At 35.5% G+C, this 22785-nt stretch overlaps 1 protein-coding gene across 5 annotated transcripts in view; it reads right to left on the bottom strand.

Annotated features, from left to right (window-relative positions):
- The window catches only part of ROBO1 (roundabout guidance receptor 1), a 701438-nt gene that overhangs the window by 258991 nt on the left and 419662 nt on the right, over positions 1-22785 (bottom strand). For all 5 annotated transcript variants that reach the window (XM_040566451.1, XM_040566469.1, XM_040566441.1 and 2 more), the window contains exon 4: positions 21911-22237. In XM_040566451.1, the coding sequence (XP_040422385.1) occupies positions 21911-22237 (327 nt within the window). The remainder of the gene's footprint in view (positions 1-21910; positions 22238-22785) is intronic.

The raw sequence follows: 22785 nt of genomic DNA on the forward strand, positions 1-22785 counted from the left end.
TATACTCATAAGTGGTTTATACTTTCCTTTTTTTTTTTTTTTTTAATATTCATTATAAGACCTTAATTAAATAAAAGTCTTTATACTCATTCTAAATCAATAGAAAAAGTAAAGTAGGCTCACATTGCATTTAGTGAAGTTTTATATTTTCTTTTACATAACTATGCACACGAAAAAATCCACTAACAAAAGTCTGAGAGAATACAACTTAAAAAAATGACCTAGTTTAGATCAATATTGACTTTCCTTGGCACATATTTTGCATTCCCTTCAAGGTAAGAAAGTATTGAAGTAAGCTATGACCAACACCTAAAATAAATGCTTTATTGCAGCAGGTTTATGACAACCTGAAATCTATTACTTTCCCCTCTAAATTCAGACAGTTAGCTTGGCATTGACATTACTTTGAACTCTTTGTACATGATTAAAAGCTTGACAGGCTTTGAGAGGAGGGGGGATGGACTAGATGTTCTCCAGAGGTCCCTTCCAACCACAATGATTCTGATTCTATTTTAGAAAAAGTCTGCTACATTTACATCTTTAAATACTCCTACTAGTAAAAGCATTTCTTGGTTTATTTTCTAATTCAATTTCTACTCCTATTTAATAAAACTTGCAGCACAAGACTTTCATGCAGACTAGAGGACAGAATATCCAACAATATTCGTAAAGGCAATAAACATACAAGGCCACTTTACAAAGACTGTAACAAATCATGTCCTCTAGCAAGTTGTAGAGCAAGCCTCTGTAAAAGCCTCAGTGAGACCATTTGCTTATTTTAAGTACAAACAAATTTAAAATACAAGCTCCTCTTAAAATACAATTTATGATTCATCTTAATTTTATTTTATTTTTTTTTAAAGGTCCTAACATGTTGCTGGCTGTATACAAAAACTGACATACTCCCAACAAGTATCTGAACTCTCGAATTCTCAAAAATAATAATCAAGGAAGACCACCTCTCACTAGAGAACCTATTTTCCTCCTGAGAATATCCAGCATCTCAAAAATCATGCAAAAGTTAGGTCTGTTTCTGATTTTTTTTCCCTCATTTATTTTCTTAAATTTCATCACTGCCTAAAATGAACTGGGAAATTAATGGTTGCAAATGAAAAGATAAATATTACTTCAAAAAGTCAGCAACATGTTTCGCATTTCTTAACTTGAAATTCCTGCTCATTCTCAAAAGCACTAATCTCAGCATATTCAAGAAATTAATGTGAAACTCTACTGGATCTTTCAATTTCAGGACTTTAACATCTCTTTTTAGAATAATTTCTCTTACTAGAAATAATATACATTTCAATATGCTTTTCTTTTTATGTTGAGGAAATACAGGCAAACAAAACAATGATTGTCTTTGTTAAACCAGAGTCTTTTTCCTTTACCTCACATGCTCTAAACATTGAGATAGTAATATTGAGTAATATTGAGAAAGTAATATTATATATATATATATATATATAAAAGCACCATTTCTAGAAGTTTGCTACATCAACATACTACTGTGTCAGACTGTGCTATAATTCTGACCAAAATTTCCAGAGCTTTAATTTTAAGAACAATTACAATATTTGCAAACAGGGATATAAATATATATTTATTCATTTACCTAAGTAATCCATGCAATCAAATAACATTTGAATTTTTCTTTTAAAAATATCAGAAAGAAGCATGAAGAAAGTTATCCACAGGGAAAACAAAACAAAACAAAACACTAGTTTGTTTTTAACTAACTGCTGTGGTTTTGCAAGTTGACCAGACTTACTGTATTTTTGCAGATAAAACAAATTGTTTGTATTATTTTTTACTTATTTATTTACAATCTTCCCAAATCAAGTCTATTTCCTACTTCAGACTAATTTCTGCATTACTACTTGACAGTTACTGGAACTACCAGTTTTGATCTAACCAGGTAACATTAAGCAGTAATGCACTAGAAGGAAGCACTAAAAAGGCAAACCTTAACTGTACCTGCAACAAGAAGAACAAAGTCTTTTTTGAACTTTTCCAGTAACTAGGATTTCAAGTGGAGTTCATCCAAAACTTGAATCACTTCACTCTGGAGACAAAAATGTTTTCCTACCTTCCTCAGTTGTGACCAATTTCAGTGTAGAAAACTGACAAAACGTGGCCTATACATATGATTCACATAGACTTACTATTCTTTAATTCTGAAACTTCCTTCTGGTTTCTACCAAATTTTGAAAAGACTTTATTTGGAATGAAACCCAAACATTCACTGAAAATGTTTCACTGAAATTTTGCTTAAAACCTAAATTTAGCATCATTATAATGTTAATCTGCAAATCTAAGCCAAGCTGCTGTATTAGTATGATCAACTTGTCTCAAACGCTTGTAAACAAATACCTAATTGGCACTTTTTCCTTGAAGTACTTGATAAAGCACTGCCTTTGTATAGAGGTCCTATACAAAAATATTCCTATATGGCCATAAAGTCTCTCTAGATAAGTATTCTACTGAGACCCTACTAGAAAAGCCATACTAGTTCATGGCCACAAAGCAAGCTAATCCAAGTCCAGAGTACAGGGTGGTTTCCTGGTCTCTACACACTCACACAATTCCTTTACAAGTCTTTGTTTTGTAAGACCCTTGCAGTACTGTCTGTTATAAAGCCTGAAGATATAATATAGTACATAATAACCTAGGAGTGCACTTCCAGTAGGTATATCTGCCCCTTAATGAAACTGTCTGTCAACATGCCACGTAATAGTTATGGCTGCAGCCTACCCAGAGCAACCAACAACCCACAGGCCTGATACAACTCAACTTTACTGTAATCTTGTCAGTGTATTCTATGGCCAAACATGGAGCAGTTTGGTTAACCTTTGGTGTAGACACAACATTCATCCTTAGTTCATTTGTCTTGATTTCTCTCACAAATATTCCAGATTAAACTAAGACCTAGTCTGTAGCCTTTGTACCAGTCTATTTATACAGATCAACTTCAATATAGGTCACTTTATGTGGAGATAAACCCCAGTTTAGGAAAGAAGCATCTGTAATCAAAGAAAAATAGCAAATGAAAATGATTTTAAAGATGGACAAGTTTCATGACATACCCAGGCCTTCCAAGGACAAATGAAAAATAGCAAGTATTTAACAGCTCTTTTACTGGAAGCATGACCAAGGCTAAAGTAAAAGCTCTCTACAGAAAGCCACGGATAAAAGGTAAGTATTCTCCCCATCATTAAAATAAATAAAGATCTTTCACATTAGCATTTCTCATCCTTAACTAAAGATGAAAAATTCACTGTATTTCTGGTCCTGCCTACCAGGGAAATAAGCAAACAACTGAAAAGCTATTGGATTTCCCTATTAAAAAGAACCTCTCTCTGCTTACTAGCAGAGGAACACGTCTATGTCACCAAAAGACTGCATGCAAATCAATTTTGTCCACAACAATGGTCCTTTTGTACTTAGTCTTGAACTAGAATTCAGATACATGAAAGAGCAAAATTCCCTGCTTCCTTAACATTTTCATAAACTGAAATGGTTAAATGATAGCCAAAGAAAACTATTCATATTACACTCCTTCCATAATCTTCCTATGCATTACTACTTCCATGTAGAGCTGAAGGAAACTGACCTCTGCTTCACTGCTGAACAACTTTCCCCAGGACAGACACTGTCACTGGTAAATAAATAGCTAGAGAGATTATGAAATGTATCACGGATAGATATTAATCCACAAATACTGTAAGAGAACAGAAGCCTGAAAGAGACGTCCCAGATCCAAGACAGCAAAAAAATTATGAAGAAAATTAAAATAAAAAAAAACATCCCTGTAAACAAAGTCAATTTAACCTTCACTGGAATAAGAAGCCCCTTACAATTTCCATGACACCCTTACTAGTTCTATATCACTAGTTCTATTTATAAGCTGCATGAGAGATAATTTTATTTATTAACAAGTCTTATTTCACATCACCTGTAATTCTTACCGTTGAACAAAGCTGCAAGGGAAACAATAATGCTCTAATAGGAACCTTTCACTACAAATTATTTTGAAGTTATATTGACTAATGTTTTTCTAAACAAATTAACAAAGCACGCTTAGAAAACATTCATGTATTTTGGCCATTCTAATTATCACTGAAATCACATGCTTAACAAGGTTTAGAAAAAAAGTTATTTCAAAAAAAAAAAGTCATTCAACCTTTGATAGTTTGTTTCTATCATGAAGAAACAATTATCTTACCATCATGGTAAAGCTTACTTCCCCCCACCATAAAAAACACATCCGCCAGCATTAACTTTATTTCCCTCCATAAAAAGGGTGAGGGCTTTCAGACAGCATTTTCCAAGGTATTTTGGATAAAATTCTTTTTCAAGTAAACCTAAAGAGTACTTCTTAACTTGTAATTAGCCCCAGTATAGCACTAGTCCTCCTTGATTCTTCTTGTAAAACCATTCTCCTTTCCAAGCACATATTGGACTTCCTCAAGAAGGTAAAACCTAACATTTTCCAATCAGCGTCTTAAAAAATATAGTTGCAAAGCCTTCCATAACTTTTTATAGCAGCCATGTTACTTTCTTTATGGATGATATAGTAAATTAGGATAAAAATAAATTCACATGCTCATAAAGGATCTTTATTGCATAAAATAATTGAAAATACATTTTGCATTTTTAAGGCAGAGTTTTTTCTGTGTATTAAAACAGCTTTGATCAAGATGTCTGAATACATTTGTCCAGAATTTTTATTTCAAGTGATATATATGAAATTCATGTAATACACATACATAGGCTTCAATGAACAATTTATTTTTAATCAAGATGCTAGTATACATTTTATTTACAGCGTCAGTAGAAGTAAACGAAGGCATGTTACCTGAAGTAAAAATATGCATTACTTACAAAATTGTATCTATTTGAGCATTGCCATGCCTTAATGTGCCATTCACTTAATTTGTTTCCACTTGCAATTAAAAAAAAAAAAGCAATGTAATTTGTTCCAAATTTTGACACACTGCTATGCTTATATAATAAACTACCTGGAGAGCCTGTGATTATTTATTCCTATTATACATACATATTTCAGATATGCTTTCTACTCATCAACCAGAATAGTCTCCAATACATCTGTAGTAGGAACAGTCAGATAAAAATAATCAGGCATTAGACACAGTGAGCCATATGTCGCAACAAATCATCTTAACTGAAGTAATACATTTCAAGAGAAATTATTTTTTTTTCTCCAAATCATTTGAAGTAGACAAAAAAAAAATCACATGATTAAGGTCAGCAATAAAGAGATCATCACTCTGAATTTACTTTCTTTAAATCTTACCCACAACACAATTCACGATCAACAACATATAACAGTAGGAAAAATCCTACTGAGTTACTGAATTACAGAGGTCTTCAACACAGTTTACAAAGCAAATCTTTAGAAGTAGTAGATGGACAAAATTTGACCTAGCTTAGATCTGCTGACAACAGCTTTCTTGGTTTGCTGTGCCACCGCCTCTCAGGAGGCCACACGAGCTCCAACGCTGCAGCTGCAAGGCTGCCCAAGTCCAATTTGTACATTCTGAAGACTATTAAAGGCCTAAGATGCAGAATAAAAGACTGCAGATAGAAGAAATAAAATCATCAGGCCAGAAGACAGCTACACTTTGAAGGAGTCTGAGAAAACAACATGCAGGGACGGGGCATGAGGGGGAGGCGAGGTGAGGGAGGAGGCAGGGAGCCCTGAGGGACTCTCTGGGCAGAGCGAGCTTCATTTTCCTACAAAGGTCCAGCTAGCAGATTGGACCTAGTTGAGTGCCCACAGGCAGAGGTGGCTGAGGAATGAGAGATTTATTTTTCCTGTGCTGTGCACGCATCAAAACACACGTGCTTTTGCATTAAATCTGCTAAGCAAGGCTGTACTGTGTAACCAACTACTTCTGTCTGTTTCCTGCTCTTTTGGTGGTCTACAGATTTACAAGATGCCATCGAAATGAATTACAAGCAGAGACAGTAATTAAAGTCTGGTGAACAGTTAATGTTTTCCAATGTACACCACATGAATTCGAACTTTCTATTATCCTCTTTAACGGTGAGAATGAAGATACTGCATAGGGCCCTGTCCCATCTTCCTTATCATCAGCTCGCTTCCTATATAGGAATGCTTCAAGAAAACATGGGGAAAAAAATCAACTAAAAACACGTATCTCCTGATTTCTTTAAAACATGACCCAAGGAGTCTACGTTTCCTAGAGGGAAAAAAACAAATTAAGAACTACTACGGTTTTCTGACAAATTGTGCTTCTGAAGTTTCAACTGCAGTTCTCATCTGCCCTTTCTCCTTCTCTTGGATTCACTAATTTGTGTACTATTTGAATAAAATGCATCTCCTCAGAACACAAATGTTACTTAGGAAGCAGAAACAGTCTGAACAGCAAACTGCATACTTACTTTCTCCTTCTGTAACATTCTTTACTGTGTTCTTAACTGAAGAATACGTGACAGTAATGAAATAAACTTCAGTGTTGCTTGAGGCTCCCAGAGCAACATGAAAGTTCACGTGCATCAGAATTTGCAGTATGTTTTACCTACTGATTTACTTCACAGGCACAAAACTGCTCAGATTTTCTTCAGTGCTTTAACTGTAGTCAGGGTAATAATGCACATATGTAACTTCTGAGACAGAACCTCTCTATCTACTTTCATATAACACCTTCATAGTACAAGTATCTTTAACCTCTAATCAAGTTGCATCTTTACATTTGCTTTGATAAAACTATACTAGTTTGAGCAGAAGTCTCACGTGTATCAAGCTTTTCAAATTTGGAATTATCTGTGCAGTTTCTCTGAACCCACTCCAAATTTTCCATGACCTGTGTGTGTGTGTAGATGCAGTATTGTAGTAACAGTCACACTGATTCACCTTTACTTCACCTCCCTGCTCATATTTTCCAGTATAACTTTGAAAAATCTTGACTGTCTAGCGTGAATACAGATCTTTCTCAACATCATTCTGTTCCAGAATATTGTCCCATAAACTTATGATACAGTTATGAAAACAATGTATGTTTTGGTGCCATGTAATGTGGCATTTGAATACAATAAAATATACTTGCCAAGCCATTCAGTTCAAATATGGAAGGTGGATTCTACCTTACTACTATTTATCTGCCAACTTTAGTCATACCTGCAAATCTTGCGAGCTGTGACTAATGATTACTGGGTAAATCCAATCTATGTACCTCTACTTTAGTAACTCTAAGTGTATTTATTATTTCTGCTTTTTTGTGTGTGCATGCAAAGAGGAAAATGCTCAGTTCTTGTTTCCTTCTATAAGCTATAGTCAGATAATTCAAAGAAAATTAAATCTGTTTTTCCACCATTAGTTTATACTGCTTTCTGATGGACAACCTCCCCTCATGCTCATCTAATCTCCCGTAAAAACTGGTTTAAATAAAGTTTCTTCTTTGCCATAATTGAAGTCAGGAAGAGATTAAACTTGCTTTCTTCTTTCCAGTAACAAAATATTTAAATGATGACAGCATACTGAAAAAGCAAACCCAGGGACTGTGGCTGCTAATTACTGCTCCCATTTTCTATCCTCTTAACTTTGAAGCTCTGCATCTATTCCACTACATACAGCAGAAATATGCATGAGTTGTGAGTCTACCTCTAGAAGAGGGAAAACTAATTGACAGCCCGAAGGCTGAATCCAGCCCCACAAGACAGTGTACTTGACTCCCACAATGGCCTGGAACAAGACTGCACATCCTGTACTGTGCTAAACAATTTGCTTAGCCCACAGGAGAGCAGGAAAGAAAGAAAATGGAGTAAGGACAAGTAAAGGGTGGGGAAGGGTAATAGAGTGGTTTGATGGCTGACCGGCTAAAAAAGGAAGTGGAACAGCTTCAGCACTTTCCCACCTTGTCCAGTTGCTTATCCAGAGAGCAGCCAGCACAAAACTAAGCCAAGCCAAGCTGAATGCAGGCTGGGTCATTCACAGGCTTTGCCCCAGACTGGGCTAAACCAGAGGGATAGACTCCTGCCACGGTGACTTCCACAACTACACCAGGCTCCAAAGTCAACCCACCTTTTATAACAGGCTTTTCAGAAGTAGCTTTACTAGGTCTGCTTAGGGCAGACCAAGAGTGAACCAGTACTCCAACCACCCCTCCAAGCAAGATGAGAGGAAGACAGCATCATTCCTGTACAGGACCTACAGTCTCTCCTAACAGAGGTCGTTATCCTGGAGCAGTGAGCTGGGCTGGATGTTCCTGGCCTGGACACTAAGTCCCCTTCTTCCCATCCACTGTGTATTAAAGCAAAGGGTCTACATTTGACCCTTAAAAGTTCTTCTTGCACACAAGTGAAATTAAAATCCACACCAATTTGTTTCTGCAAGAGCAGTCCCAAGTCCAGCAGAAACACACTAAAATGAAGTTATGAAAACAAGCATTTCTGTACCAAGCTCTCTAGTGCATTTTGTAGCAGCTAGGTATTATTCAGCTCTCCCTTTTGCAGCCTTCCCACTGTAGACAATGGAGGGTTAAATATACAATCATCTTGATATATTCATCTGATCCATGAGTAGCTGGCAGGAAAAAAAAAAAAATAGTGGCCCATAACCATAAGGAACCAGCAATCTAGGGTCTAGAGAAATAAATCAATAGAAGGAAAACTGAAAATTACAAGTTAGAGAACTAAATTTATATCCCAGCACCACCCAAAAGGGATAATTGTGGAACATTTCAAAGGACTTTGAAAGTTATTTGCAATTAGTGCTAAAAATAGCTATAAAACATTTCAAATAGTCTTGAAAGCCTAGTGAAAAAGAGCGGTCTTGTGAGCAGGAAATGCAACAGCAAGTCCCCACATCTCCCCACAATTGACAGACATCTTTGTGACCTTCCAAGACCGGTATTTGATTTCTTCCTGTCTCATATTTTTTATCTATAGAACAGCAGTAGTATGACCTCATTACTACCCAAGTACAAGCATATCTAAACACTTATAAAATGCTTTAAAAAGTCATAAAAAAAAAATCACAAAGCAATGGAAAGATACCCATTTCAAAGTATATGCATTGATTCTCTTTTTTTTCTGTACGGGGTAATTTACTAAAATTAGACTATGATCTTACTTTAAACCCAAAATAGTTGCAAAATTTTTCAAGTTGAAAAAAAAGTTCAATTTTAAAATACTGAAACAACTTGAAGAGCCTATCCTTCCACCTTTTATTAACATCACTGGACTGGTTCAGCCCATTATTAATGAATAAAGGTACATACCATGGAGATTTTGATTATTTTTATTTTAGTACAAATTCCACGATGACAGTTTTGTTTATTTCGTTATCTGCTTCTTTAATTATTATTAATATACTTACCGTGTATCTTACTTTGTTAAGAGACTTTGCCATCATATGACATAGCTTTTCAAAAAAGCTGCTGGGTGCCTATTTATCAAAGGACAGTCCTTTCCATTGTATTTCAATTTATGTTTACTCACGAAGTGGTACATAGATATTTTGAAGCAAATTCAGCTAATTAACCAAAAACGTAGTAGTTATAAAGAACAGTACAGAAGAAGACACATTTTTATAAAATATCTTAGAAAAGTTACATTATCAGTGGAGCCCTTCCTGTTTTAGAACCTTACTACAGACTGCACTGAAGAACTAATTCCACTAATAAAACTGGAGCCAAACAAATTATCTTCAGATAAAGATGTCTATGAGGCAGACTCACTAGTATCCAATGAAAAATTTAAGGGCAGCAAGGTATTCAAGGAATCCACTTAATTATTGCCATCTTGCTCTTGTGGCATTTTTAGTCTACATATTCTATATACTTTAGAATGAAAAAGAGAGTCATTTTTGACGCCAGATGAAAACCTGCAAGCTTTTAAGTTTCTATACACTCTATCTGTGGTATAATTGTTAAGTAAGGATAAGGTACTGAGCTGAATACCAAACTTAGAACAGTTTCTGCCACTAAACTCTTTACTTGGAAGAGCTGAGGAACAGAAGTAACCAAAAATGCCCTTACATCTGGAAATGGTTACAGAAACCAAAATGGTAACTGTGTATAAAACAGTACAATCACATATATCCTTAAGACTTTTTTTTTTTTTTTTTTTAAGAGCCTGGGTTAGAAAATGAATTTAACACAGTGTTTTTTCCACTTTGTTATGAGGATTTAGAACTGAATCATAGCACCCAAGTAGGTAAAATATTAAATTTCAGTCAAGACAGATCTAGTGAACTGCTCCCCTCCAATCAATTTTGATAGCACAGAAGCACAAAGAAGCTCAGTTTAGAGAGTCCACGTGTTTAATCTTTGATTAATTGAACAAAAAGTAAGCGCCTCCAGCCGTATTTCTTTTAATCACAGGAAAGATATCTTTTCAGTTGCTTTGCTAGCAAGAGAGAGTCAGCAGATGTCTGTCTGGTCTGAAGGGAATTTCTCCTTCTCAGGAGAAAACAGTTTAAACAGAAGAGGAACAGCCATATGCTGACTATGCACTGCTTAACAGATGACGTAGAGAGCCATCCACTACCACAGGGAGTAGAACAGGGCAGTCTTCAAATTAAATTTCTTTCAAATTCAAAGCAATCATCTGAAATCAATTTACATACAGGATCCAACTCAGACAGTTCTCATCAAAACAGCTCACAGACACAAAGATGCAAATCCATCTTTGTCAGCAGCCTGATTTTAAGAAAGGTTTCAGTGTGCTGGCAGTATAATAATAATAATAATAATAATTTCTTCAAAATTTTAAATATAGCTGATACCTTTGTTTCCTGGAGGAGGATGATTCAAAATAATAACAACAATGAAATCTCATCCATATGAAGTATTTGGCAAAGGTTCTATATTCATACACTAAAGGGTATTGACACAATGCAAATTTTTCTTCAAATTTAGCTCAGGAGCAGGTGTTTCAGTACTTCAGGAAAACATGCAGGATTAGAAAATAAAGCATCCAAACAAGCAATGCATGAGGATTACTAGACAGCATTGTGTTTGCCTGACTTTATACCTTGACTGTATTATCATCTAGGAAATGTAAACACGAATAAAAAGAGAAATGATCATCTTCACTTCATTTAGCTATATCAAGGTGACTTTGGGGGAAAAAAAAAAAAAAACAGTTTAAAGCAGAAACTGGCAAAGAAAAGGAATTAGAAATCTATTAGTTTAAAAGGGCATATCAAAATCCCCTTGGAATAGCAGAAGCCCACCGACCAGACAAAAACTGAGAAGACAGACAGCGATCCCAACCCATTTGATAATCTCCACCACAGAGCTCCACCAAACTCTGCTTCAGGCGCTGTCTTTCACGGCCCATGGAGCGTAGGAGTTTGAGACCTGTCGAGGGGCACCTCACCAAGCGCTTTGGGAGAGAAAGAGTCTGCAGCAGAGACTGAAAACAGGTCGTGGGACTAAGACCTCTGCTTCCTTCTTTATGTAACTTGGATGACTCCCTTTATTGATGCTTCTAGTCGATGTTAATCTGAATTGTTTTCTACATGCTTCTGAACCGCAACAGATCTAAGAACAGCTTTAGTCAACTATGTTGATTGGATTCAGGAAAGTGACTTACACATCTATCTCAGGTTCATGCTTGAGAAGTTAGAGCCCTTTAAACTCCACCATTTATATTTTTTTTTCACTCAGACTGATGAGTCTACTGCAAGGCATATCTTCCACTTGTAAGAACCGACTTCTTCAGTTTTGCTTTGAGGTTTCAGATAATCTTCTACCCATCCCACAGAAAGACTGCCACTACATTCTTTGATCTATGGATTTGCTGCAATGCACTGCAATTTCTGGCAAGACTACAAAACAATTTATTTGATCATCCATCCCATCATGGTCACCATATTATCCTAAATTACTCATCTGCTTAAAAATAATCTGTACAGTCACAGTATTATAACCTATCAAGAGCTTTGTCAGATAAAGGTTACCTAAACTCCTCTCTTCCACATAGCTTCTAAAACACTAAGAACAGCCTTCCTCGGTCAGACAAAGGGCTCACTTGGCCCATTACTTTTTTGCCCTGACCTTGGCAGGAGTAGATAGATGCACTGAACAGGTGTCTTACTGCTCTGCTTTCACAGTAGTTCTAAGACTCATATGTATGAGTATCTAGAAAAAGCTTCCATTCCTTGCATCTGTATCATTATACCCAATAACAATACCATTGATATGTGAACTGTCTTGACAATGCCATTAGTTATAATTCAAGTTTACTGAGGACATGTGTCAACATAAGTCCTCTTAGTCTGTTTCCAAAATACATTGAAGCTTAGCATTTCACATCTAGTGGGAAAGATATAAACAGTATGGGCTTCCAAATATCTGCACAGAACAACCAAAATCATAAGACAATGATCTTATGTATGCACATTACACAACCTTCAGATCTTTAAAGTTTATTTATATGTTCCCAGATAAACGTTGTCTTTAGGTAACACACGTACAATTTTCCTTAAATTAAAGACTTATACATAACTTCTGAATGTAGTTATACCATGCCGACTGTGTCAGTTTGGATACATATTTAAGTCGTTGCATCTTCAGTCAAGCTCTTTTTTTATAAAAAAAAAAAAAAAATATCTGTATCCTGTTTTATTCCTCAATACATAAATTGAACTTGCTCCCCCTGTACAGAATGAACATCCAATTACTCTGGTAAGGAACATCCCTTATTTTATTCTTTTATTTCATGAGTATTGGCAGGACTGAATCATCAAAAGTTCACCAAGTAATATCAAAAGAAACATAACAGTTCTTTTTTTTTCTCTCCCCCATGACCCAAGAGTGGACTATGGCCTGAAGAAACCTAGCCCTAAACAAAACTATAAATGAAAAACTCAAAAAAAATCCCCCCAAAACACAGAACTTTCATGGTATCTTAAAACTAATTACACACTAAAAACAAAATCATCCACAACTTACACAAGACTTTGCCAAATAAAATCATAAACAACATAAACAGCATGACTGACATACATAGCCTTCAATACGTCTTGCAAAGTACTCCATGTAGCATGTGAGTGCAGGAAATCAGCTCTTCCTAGCAGGGCCCTCTGTACCAGCCTGCTCTCAAACCAACCCATAGGTTTGGTAGCCTACAACCTGATGGTAGGCTCTCCTCCCAGGGTTAAACTGTCCTTTGCCTCTGGCACACTCAATGTTGCTGCAAGTCAGGAGGAACCCCCAGAGTCCACACACTGGAAGGAAAAACAAAGAGTGGCCTGCTTTTGTCATGGCATGAATAGATGTATCACCATGGGAGTGCCAGACAACTAACTAGATCTGAGCTATCTTCACTCTACAAGTGTTTGTTTTGGATCCCACATAACAGATTCGATCTCAAACAATTGGCATGGAAGCAACCTATAAAGCCATAGGAGTATTAATTTATACACAGCTTGCATGCACAAACTATTTCTATTATCGCTGGAATGGAAACAATTTTAAATATATTAACATTTCTAGAACTGTGGTTTCAATTGCTGTATATAGTCAAAGTATTGATAACTACGTATGGTTTCTTTATCAAGCACTAAATGGAAGCCATAGCCTGCCCCACTGCATGTGCCTATTGGCCCACTGCACAGATAATGCAAAGCAAACAAACTCGTCATAAGCTACAGCTGTGTTAATCTGTTGTTTAATGAATTGATGGTAAGGACTACAGCTTTAATAGCAAAAATCCTATGACAAGTTAGGGACCCTCCCCTCCCCAGGACAGAGCAAGACAGACCATTCTAAAACTAGCAGTAAATACCATAAGAAATGCTGAAATGTAGCCAACAAAAGCTGAGCTGGGGGTATTTTTTCCATTTCATTTTGTGAGGTACAAATTGTAAAACAGCATACAAATATATCAAGTAATTAAAATCATTTTAGCATAGCTTTTAAGAACAAAATTCTTAAATTTTTGGTAAGATACATGAAAATATAGTAAATGAAGCAGCTGTTAGAAGCATAGAAAATATACGACCATTATCCAATACAGCCATTTGTATAGTAGATCTGTTGATCATGCAAATAAACAGAAATGAAAACAAATGGTTTGGTTAAAAAAGGGCATATTTTTTCTCTCAGGCCATGGGTGTCTTAAATTATGGAAGTTCTGATATGCTTCCAAAACATTTTGTTCATTGTCTTGCAATTGAAAAGTGAGTAACCCATTGTTTGCTTGATTCTTTTAAAACAGCAGTGTCAGCACATTTGGGATCGTTTAAAACACAGAACATTTATAAAAATTAAGTGGTTTGAATTTTGACACTATGGCATTACTTTCAGCTAATAATGCTAGCATTAAATCAGGGAGACCCTATCTTGCCTAAAATTAATGGGAAATGAGAAAATTTTCCAGCTAATTGAACAGCTCATATTCTGTATAACACAGCAAAATGAAGCACAGACAAGTCATCGCTGATCTTTGGATTCTGTAGCAACCTTTTCTTTTTCCACCAAAGGAATTTCAGAACAACAGGGAATACTCCATTTTATCAACATTGATTAATGATAATGCTGATGAAACCATCCTCTTCACAGGATGGTTCTCTCTGTTTATGGGAATTCAAAGGAACTTGAAGTGGTTTTAACAGTAAGACACCTGCACCGACTGTATGCCATTCTTACTCCTTCTGAATCACTTTAAAAGTACACCAATGCATTATTAGAACTCTAACAGTTACCTACTATATGCTGAAGATTATGTTACAAAGATGACAAAGCTGTATGTGAAAGAATCGTGCCAAATTCCCTGGTCTTAACTAACTCTTCTCTAAACTCTCACTGTGAAAGAAGAGGAAGTGATCTAATTCAGTGGGAAGCAATGGATTTCATATCTTGGTTTCCTCAAGTAAAACCATTTTAGATTGATTCAGCCCCCTTCTCTGAAACTTGATGTGGGCCTTATGTGGATTTCTTGCTTGAAGATTACTTCTGTTCACAAAGAGCATGAACACAGAGACACAACATATTGGCTTCACGTTGGGATGGTCCAACTTGAAGACAATATAAAATTATGTCCTAATTGCACCCAGTAAAGGAGACCAACTTAATTCATTTTAATTCATAATCTCCTGAAATATTTTTTTCTGTTTCCAATTTGAATCACAATTGAATATATATATATGTATTTAAATATGTCACTATTTTACCTTTAAACCATGTAATAGGACAGATAGGAATGTCAGGACAGCTGTGGAAGGCTCATGGAAGACCAATTTCTCTAACTGAACTATGATTATAATAGTAATTATAGTACAATTGAATCTAAGAACAGCCACCATAATATTTAAGAATTTCCCTTTGCTGTTCTGTTGGAATTCTGTGTAGCCACACTTCCATGCCCTTTTTTGTTTCATATCAGAAATCTCAAATAGATGTACAGAGTAGAAATATGTATACAAAATATGAGTATAAAACCTCTCTAATTCCTTAGGTAGGTTGAACAGGACAAGATTTCCTTATCTTTCAATCTGTGTCTTACAGGTGTGAGAAAACACAATCAGGAAAGTCTTTAAAATATGGGAGTTTTGTAAAGCATCTGCTATCCTCATTAGGTCTAACTCAGTATGTGACAACACCATTTTAGCGAAAAAAAGTGTAAGGTTCACTTCTCAAACATTCATGGATGTAATACTACTATGCTTAACAGACAGAGAAACGGAAACACAGAAATAGCATACAAATGCACACTAGGATCTAGAAGTTTGACAAGATGTTTCAAATAAGTTTAGTTTTTCCATGTCTTCTCCTTCACTCTCAGGTCTCATTAGGAAAAACAGTTTTCCTAGAAATAACATTTAGTGGGATTTCCTAGTAGCACTAATAAATGCCTTCAATTACCAGGGGCTCAATGAAAGAAACAGAATAAACAAAGAGTAAAAATAAGAGTTCACATGCCTTTAAAAACTAGGTGGGGGACTTAAACTACATTAATATTCAATCTCTTAATGTTCTTCAACTGACTGTAATGCCAGAGGAAATAGATATACCCAAACTTTTATGAGTAGGCAAAAAAAAAATTGTTCTTGCTTTCCTCGAGTAGAGGTAACTAGATTACAAAGAGTAGCACACCGACATGCAATTTTGACTTAGTTGTGCAGATATTTCTTCTAAATGACATTACATCTTTTGTTAAAATATGACTCAGAGGCAGTTTATAGTAATCCAGGCTTTCAATTCTTGCTACAGCTGCATAGTAAGAGTAAGGTAAATCTACCGCTGATAAATCTTTTAATAAGCGTTAGCAATACTACTGTTATGAAACCTTCTATGCCTCAAGCAACTTTTGTTAATGTCATGACTTGTGGTAAGCAACAGCATAGCTTCACCAAATTTTTTGAGATCCTCACTTTGTCTGAAGCTTCTTTGTCTGAAGCAAAAAACAAAGGAAGGAAATAGAACTTTCTATTTAAATACCTTTCAATTGAAAGGAGCATGAGACAATTTCAGAAACATTCTTTGAACAGTTAGTTATGACAGTTTATTACTATTTGCTTTTTAATTTAGAATGAACAGTTAAATATTTCTGAAGGATCGATTTGATGAATCACTGTCCCACAGAAGCATATTTTAGGTAGCATGTTACAGTGAAGAAGCACTGTAAAGAAAAAAAAAGGAATAGAGCTTAATGAGATTCTCCTAAAGTTGAAATCCATCTTCATTAATTTGAATGCCTATGTGCATACAAAAGTCACTTGTTTACCAGCAAGAGATAACAGCTCACGAAACAAAGTCTGCAGATTTGTTCATTAATTTCAGCTGGGCTTAAAACAGTGCTGTACCATAGCAGTGATGGATGGCGCATTCAATAACTTTACCTAACACCATACATACAAGAACATATGACTTTTGGGGGAAAAAAAAAAAAACAAAAAAAAATACCACAGATTTGACTTCTCACTGCAAGAAGGAAAGAAGGATACTACTGTTTTAGAATCACTGAGCAGACAGCTGTTGAGTCACATTTTGTGACTCTTCTTTTTTTAATTATTATTTTTTTTAAGTCACAGCACAGTAAATACACAAACTGGACAAACTGGGACTCTGCTGGGATCTAACAGACAAAGCATTGGTCCAGTGTAAATTGATAATAACAGCTTATGTACCATAAAATACGCCGCTACTTACGTTAGAGGTTACATACGTGTGTACTTACTTTACAAATACTTTTGCAAAAGCATTACTTTTGAGAAACAAGTCCATATATCAATGGAAAAAATTCAAGTGTTGCAATAAAACTTACTGTAGAACTTTCACGGCAAAAGTGGAAGAAGTTTCTCTCAGAGAAACATGATTTAAAATAAGAGTTGAAGAAGTCACTGAGCAGCAAACAAAACAAACTTCATTTGCACTTGATTTTTCAAAAGATCCTTAAAAACTTTGGAGTGGAAAAAGAATGATGAATATATCCCTGCAAATATTGTTGCCTCTCTTGATATAGCTAAACTTCTACATAATGCTACAAAACACACATCCATGTGATTCACAGATATCATTTTCCTTAAAAAGGAGTAATGGGAGAAAAGTATAAAAGGAAAGCTATCACATGCCAATAACTGAATTTGATCTTGATCATATACATGCATTCATCAGACAATCTTGAAAGATTCAAGAATATGAAGCCCCTGCAGTCACCTTCCATTTTGCTGATGTACAACTTCACAGTTTTCAAAACATCTTTGGCTTCTCTGCTGTGAAAAATGACTTGACTCCCTCTTGTTTATGTGATAGCCAAAATTGTCTCAGGCACAGTTTCATTTTGTGCTCCCACCTGTAAAAGGTGACATTTATAGGGAGAATTACCTAGTTTAATTTTGACAGGGACATGCCCTTTATGAGGTTTGTTAGGACCTTTCATAACTGTAGAATGTGTCACCTGTAGGTAGTAATCTGAAACCAGTTACATTCCTCAAAAACAAAACAGGCAGCTAATTTAAGTAGGTCTCCAGAGATCAAAGAGCTGAGTTCAGGAAGTCGAGAAGAGGGAGGCAAACGGACTTGTAGCAGGCTAAGCGTGTAAAGGATGACAGGCTGTTATCTGATTATCCCATCACACACCCTTTTTGTGCTACCATATTGAAGCTTCATTCTACTGCAAATTAAGTTTGAACATACACAGTGAGCCTCCATGTCATAAATTATGTGGGAGTAACATTTCAAATAAAGATGAAACCAGTCAACTATAAAAAAATCCCCAACCTAAACACAACTTACATCTCTTTACTTGACTTGTAATTTAGCTTTTTGCTGAGTTCATATTTATGCAAATTTAGATCCTTCCATTTATGAAGATCTTACACATCTAAGTTACACAGAAAATGTCATTTAATATCAAGTTAAAAAGTGATTTTTGACATGCTGCATAGCTTAGAATAGTTTTACATGTCTCTAAAGTGCGTGAGAAATTTTAATTCTTGAAATATTGGGTGGCTATCAGGGAAAACTACAGTCCCTGTAATATAATCGAATAGAATACAGTTCACGTGGGTTCAAGTACTGGTTGGGTAGATTTAAGAAAGATACCACTGTATCATACAGGATCATCTTGTTTTTAAAGCATTTTTGGGAGTTGGTACAGACACAGCTTCAAGGAAATAACCACAGAAACTGGAGGAAATGCAACTTGAAAAAAAAAAAAAAAACATTATTGAGTATATAACAAATCCATGATGCCATAAGTAGATACATGGGATCTTCAAACATTTTGCAAAGGCCACAAGAGGCAGAAACAGAATAAGAAAACTCTTTAAAAAACTCTTACTTAACTCGATTTTCTGATTATTATAGATGGCATTTAAGTCTTGTTCAATACTATTAAGGACTATAGTGTCATGACTGAGATACACATCAGTGTAAGAAAACGCAGCATGCTTTGGATTAAATGACATGAACACCTCAGTCCAGTCGACAAAGAAAGTGACTTTTCTATTTCTGCTGAATAGAAAAAGGACAAAGCAGAGGGATTTTTTTTCTCTACTGCTACAATTTACTGGGGATTTTAGTGTCTTCTCCATTGTGGCTATCACATTTAAAGCTTTTATTTTATTTATTTTTTAAGAGTTCCTTAAACACACATAGCTTCACTATAGGAGATAAAGCAGATTTTAATATTCTGTATTTGCTTAATTTTTGGTGTGAGATCTCTCTACTTTTCTTGCTTTATAACTGCAGAATCAACGCACGTCCTACTTAAAGGACACATTCACCTTGTTACACAGTCCACATAGAGAATGTATTGCCTATCTCAATGATGAGTGATGGAACTGCTTAGAAAATGAGCTTCACAAAGGAGTAAAGGACATGAAAATTTTTAGTATTGACCTAAATCAGAAGTCAAATCCACATGTCCATCAACCTAATTGAAATTGTTACTCTAATAGGTGACAGAAAAAAAAAGTCATGCTATATTCTCTATCACATTATAAAATATAAGGTGGTAAAGACAGGAGTTGCTTCCTCTAGTGCTTTAACTGCTAAGCTCTCACAAAACATTTGTTTCCTATGTTTTTTGGTTAAACTTGCAGCAAAGCACAACCAAATGATTACTCCAAATGATATTCTGTATTTTGTAAATGGAAATAAATCTAACATATTTTTGAATGTTTACAGAGTAAACTACAACATAAGGATTTCTAAAACTGCAATTGTATATGACTACATGCACAGAATTGTAAATGCTGTTATGTTCAAAACAGGTGTACTGAGAAGTTAATCAAAACAGCTTACTGATTTGTAACAATCCACTATGAATATAACTACATCTTATAACGATGACAGCATAAAAGCTATAAACCACAGATTTTGAATTTAATGTAAATTTATTCCACCAACCTGCAACTCTTCTTGTTCCTCACCTCTTCTGTGCTATCTGAAATATTTTGGTGCTTTTGCAGTGCCACATCACCTTTTCCATTAAAATCATAACCTTTTCTGTTAAAATTCTTTGTCTATAATCCGCTGGTAAACAACTAAAATCATGTACTGTTATACTGTTACCAACCTACAAATCTTATTTCCAACTAAAGAGAGCAATTACTTTCCCTTGCAATGGTGTTGGTGTGTATTTTCTGACACTAGACCTCAAAATGAGAGCACTTTTGAACTGGACTAGCAATTTAACATTATACTACTGTTAGGTGGCACACATTTGAAAAGATACTCATTTTATTTTTGCCTTGTCTATTTGAAGATACTCATTTTATTTTTGCCTTTTAAGAGGTAGAGCCTCTTAAAGAAAAAAAAAAAAAAACTACTGGTCATATCAGTATTCTGTATGCAGACCTTGTCAGTAAGACTCTTACTGTAATCACATGAAGATGACTTAAGGCAAAGCTTACACACCCATCTAGTAACAGTGGAATTCATATGTGCAATCGTGTATCAACTACTGAAGTCTACCTCATGGACAATGCAGAAACACTACGTGTATTTCAGACATTACTTCTAGGCACATCATAAACCACAGAGTATGAAATAAGCATGGCCACTGCTTTGTTGCACGGACAAAACGTTAAAACTCATTTAAGAATCAACAAGCACTGGTACAAAGTAAATAACAGCATCCAGATAAAATCAGAATCTCTTAAACATGGAGGCCCAGTAAAACACATGTACACCTACAACATACTGTATATAGCATTTTTAACTGATCAACAGATAGTTTAAAAAGGTTATACGTTTGCTGGATAAACATACCTCCAATTAGCCAAGCACCAATTATTTTTATCGCTAAAGCAGTAACAAGGAAACAACACGGTCATAGGTCTTAATCACATCCATTTAGTGTGTTATATGTGACGCTGGAGATCCTTCTGGTAGAAGCATCATGAAGTACTCTCTGAATGTGGGCAAGGCTAGGCAAAGGGCTCAAACAAACAAACAACTTTATAGCCCATTTTCTTCACCTCCTGTGGGAGTTAAGGTTTATCAAAAGGGCTGAATTTTCATAAGTCATACACCAACAGTGGCATCTACTTTGCTTGCCTAAAAGTTGACCGACAGCTCTGACTAGACTCCTAATATGAATTGTTTAGTCAGAGAGATCACTATTTTCAGACAGTGATTGACCCAGTTCTGAACTGGCTCTTCAACACAACAGATGAATCGCTATAGGTTACACAGGAAGCCTAGAAAAGCAACTTAAGATAGATAACTAACTTCTGGATTGGAAGGTTTCCTCTCATACTTAACTATCCCAAAACTGACATTTTTTGACCTACACACGGCCTTTCATATGGCATGTTCAAAACCCTTTCATGTACACTCTCTTCCTCTAAAATGAGGAGACTTTAAAGAGCATACAGGAAGAGATAAGGAATACAAAGTGACATGAACACACTTGACTGTTCTTTCCTTTAGACCAAATACTTATAACTAAGGAGATTGTTTGTAGACCACTTCTTTTAGAGCAAAACAATATTATTTTGTGTTTCTAAATACACTTTCTTTTTTTTTTTTTTTTTGAGTGTTTATTTGCGCAAAAATTCCAAATGTACCCTGGTAGATAAAATCCTGGCTGCCTTGCCTCCTCTTACATGTGGTGTTTTGCATGGGTATTTGGAGAGGAAAAACCATCTGTAAGTTGAAATTAATTATACAAAATCTAACAAACACATCTAATAATCATAATTCCATGGAAGCATGAAGATGTGTGCAAGCATACAGAAATATCTTAATTTATAAAGTGATAGGATACCTCTTCCATCTTTCTATTTTCTTAACTCTATTAAAATGCATATAATAAGACTAACCATATAGTTCATTCATTGTTTTAGTGCTAATGATTCATAGGCAGCCCACTTTTTTGTTGTTTTTTAATCTTTGAATAACATCAAAGTAAGGGGCTGCTACTGAAGAGTAGGGAAAAAGGAAAAAAAAAAAAAAAAAGCACTTACTTGCCACTTCCAGCGATGCATTATGACTTACAGCTTCCCCAAGGTAATTCCTTGCCACGCAGACATAGACCCCTTCATCCGGCCTACTCTTGCGCCCATGAACTATGCGTAAGAAAAATAAAGATCCGCTGGGCAGCAGCATCCGATGGGAACGAGGGTCATCCTTGTCAGTTTCCACTCTTTCCCCACCTTTATACCACTCAATGGTTGGGGTTGGTCTTCCTTCAGCTTTACAGTTTAAAGTTGCTGGTTCTCCTTTTGAAACAATTAAATCAGAAGGGTGTTCAACAATTCGAGGTGGGAAATCTTCTTGACGAAGACGGGAGCCTACAACATAAAAATGCAAAGTTTTCTTATTAGATCCCTGCCAGGTAATTACAGAGTTTTGCAATACAACTACTAAACCATTACCCTATAGTACAGAATTTTAATAAGAATAGCTATTAACACATTTCTAAGTGGGAAAAAAAGCCCCTTACTGTATTTCATTGTGTGGAAGGCTCTCCCAAGTGAATAAATTCAAAAGCATTTTTCAAAATGCAACCTATAATAGTGAAATAAACTGCCATGTTCCTAGATCATACACATGAATATACCAATATAAAAATGGATGCAAATGTATACATACATGAATATGTATACATGTAATTATGAAAACCAATTCTACAGATACTCTGCAGTCATCAGGCCATCTCTGGCAAAACCGTTACTGCTCTAATTTATAACACAAAGTCATGATCAACTTCATTCAACCTTTTGGGAAGTTCAACAACTCATGCAAAGCCTATGGAGTAAGCCTAACTTCTCCAGTACCCACGAAGTTGCTTTATTCTGCTTGTACTATCAGCTCTTTTTAGTGACTTGTTAAACAGTAC

This window comes from Cygnus olor, chromosome 1 (assembly GCF_009769625.2).
Source record: "Cygnus olor isolate bCygOlo1 chromosome 1, bCygOlo1.pri.v2, whole genome shotgun sequence".
Classification (NCBI taxonomy): domain Eukaryota; kingdom Metazoa; phylum Chordata; class Aves; order Anseriformes; family Anatidae; genus Cygnus; species Cygnus olor.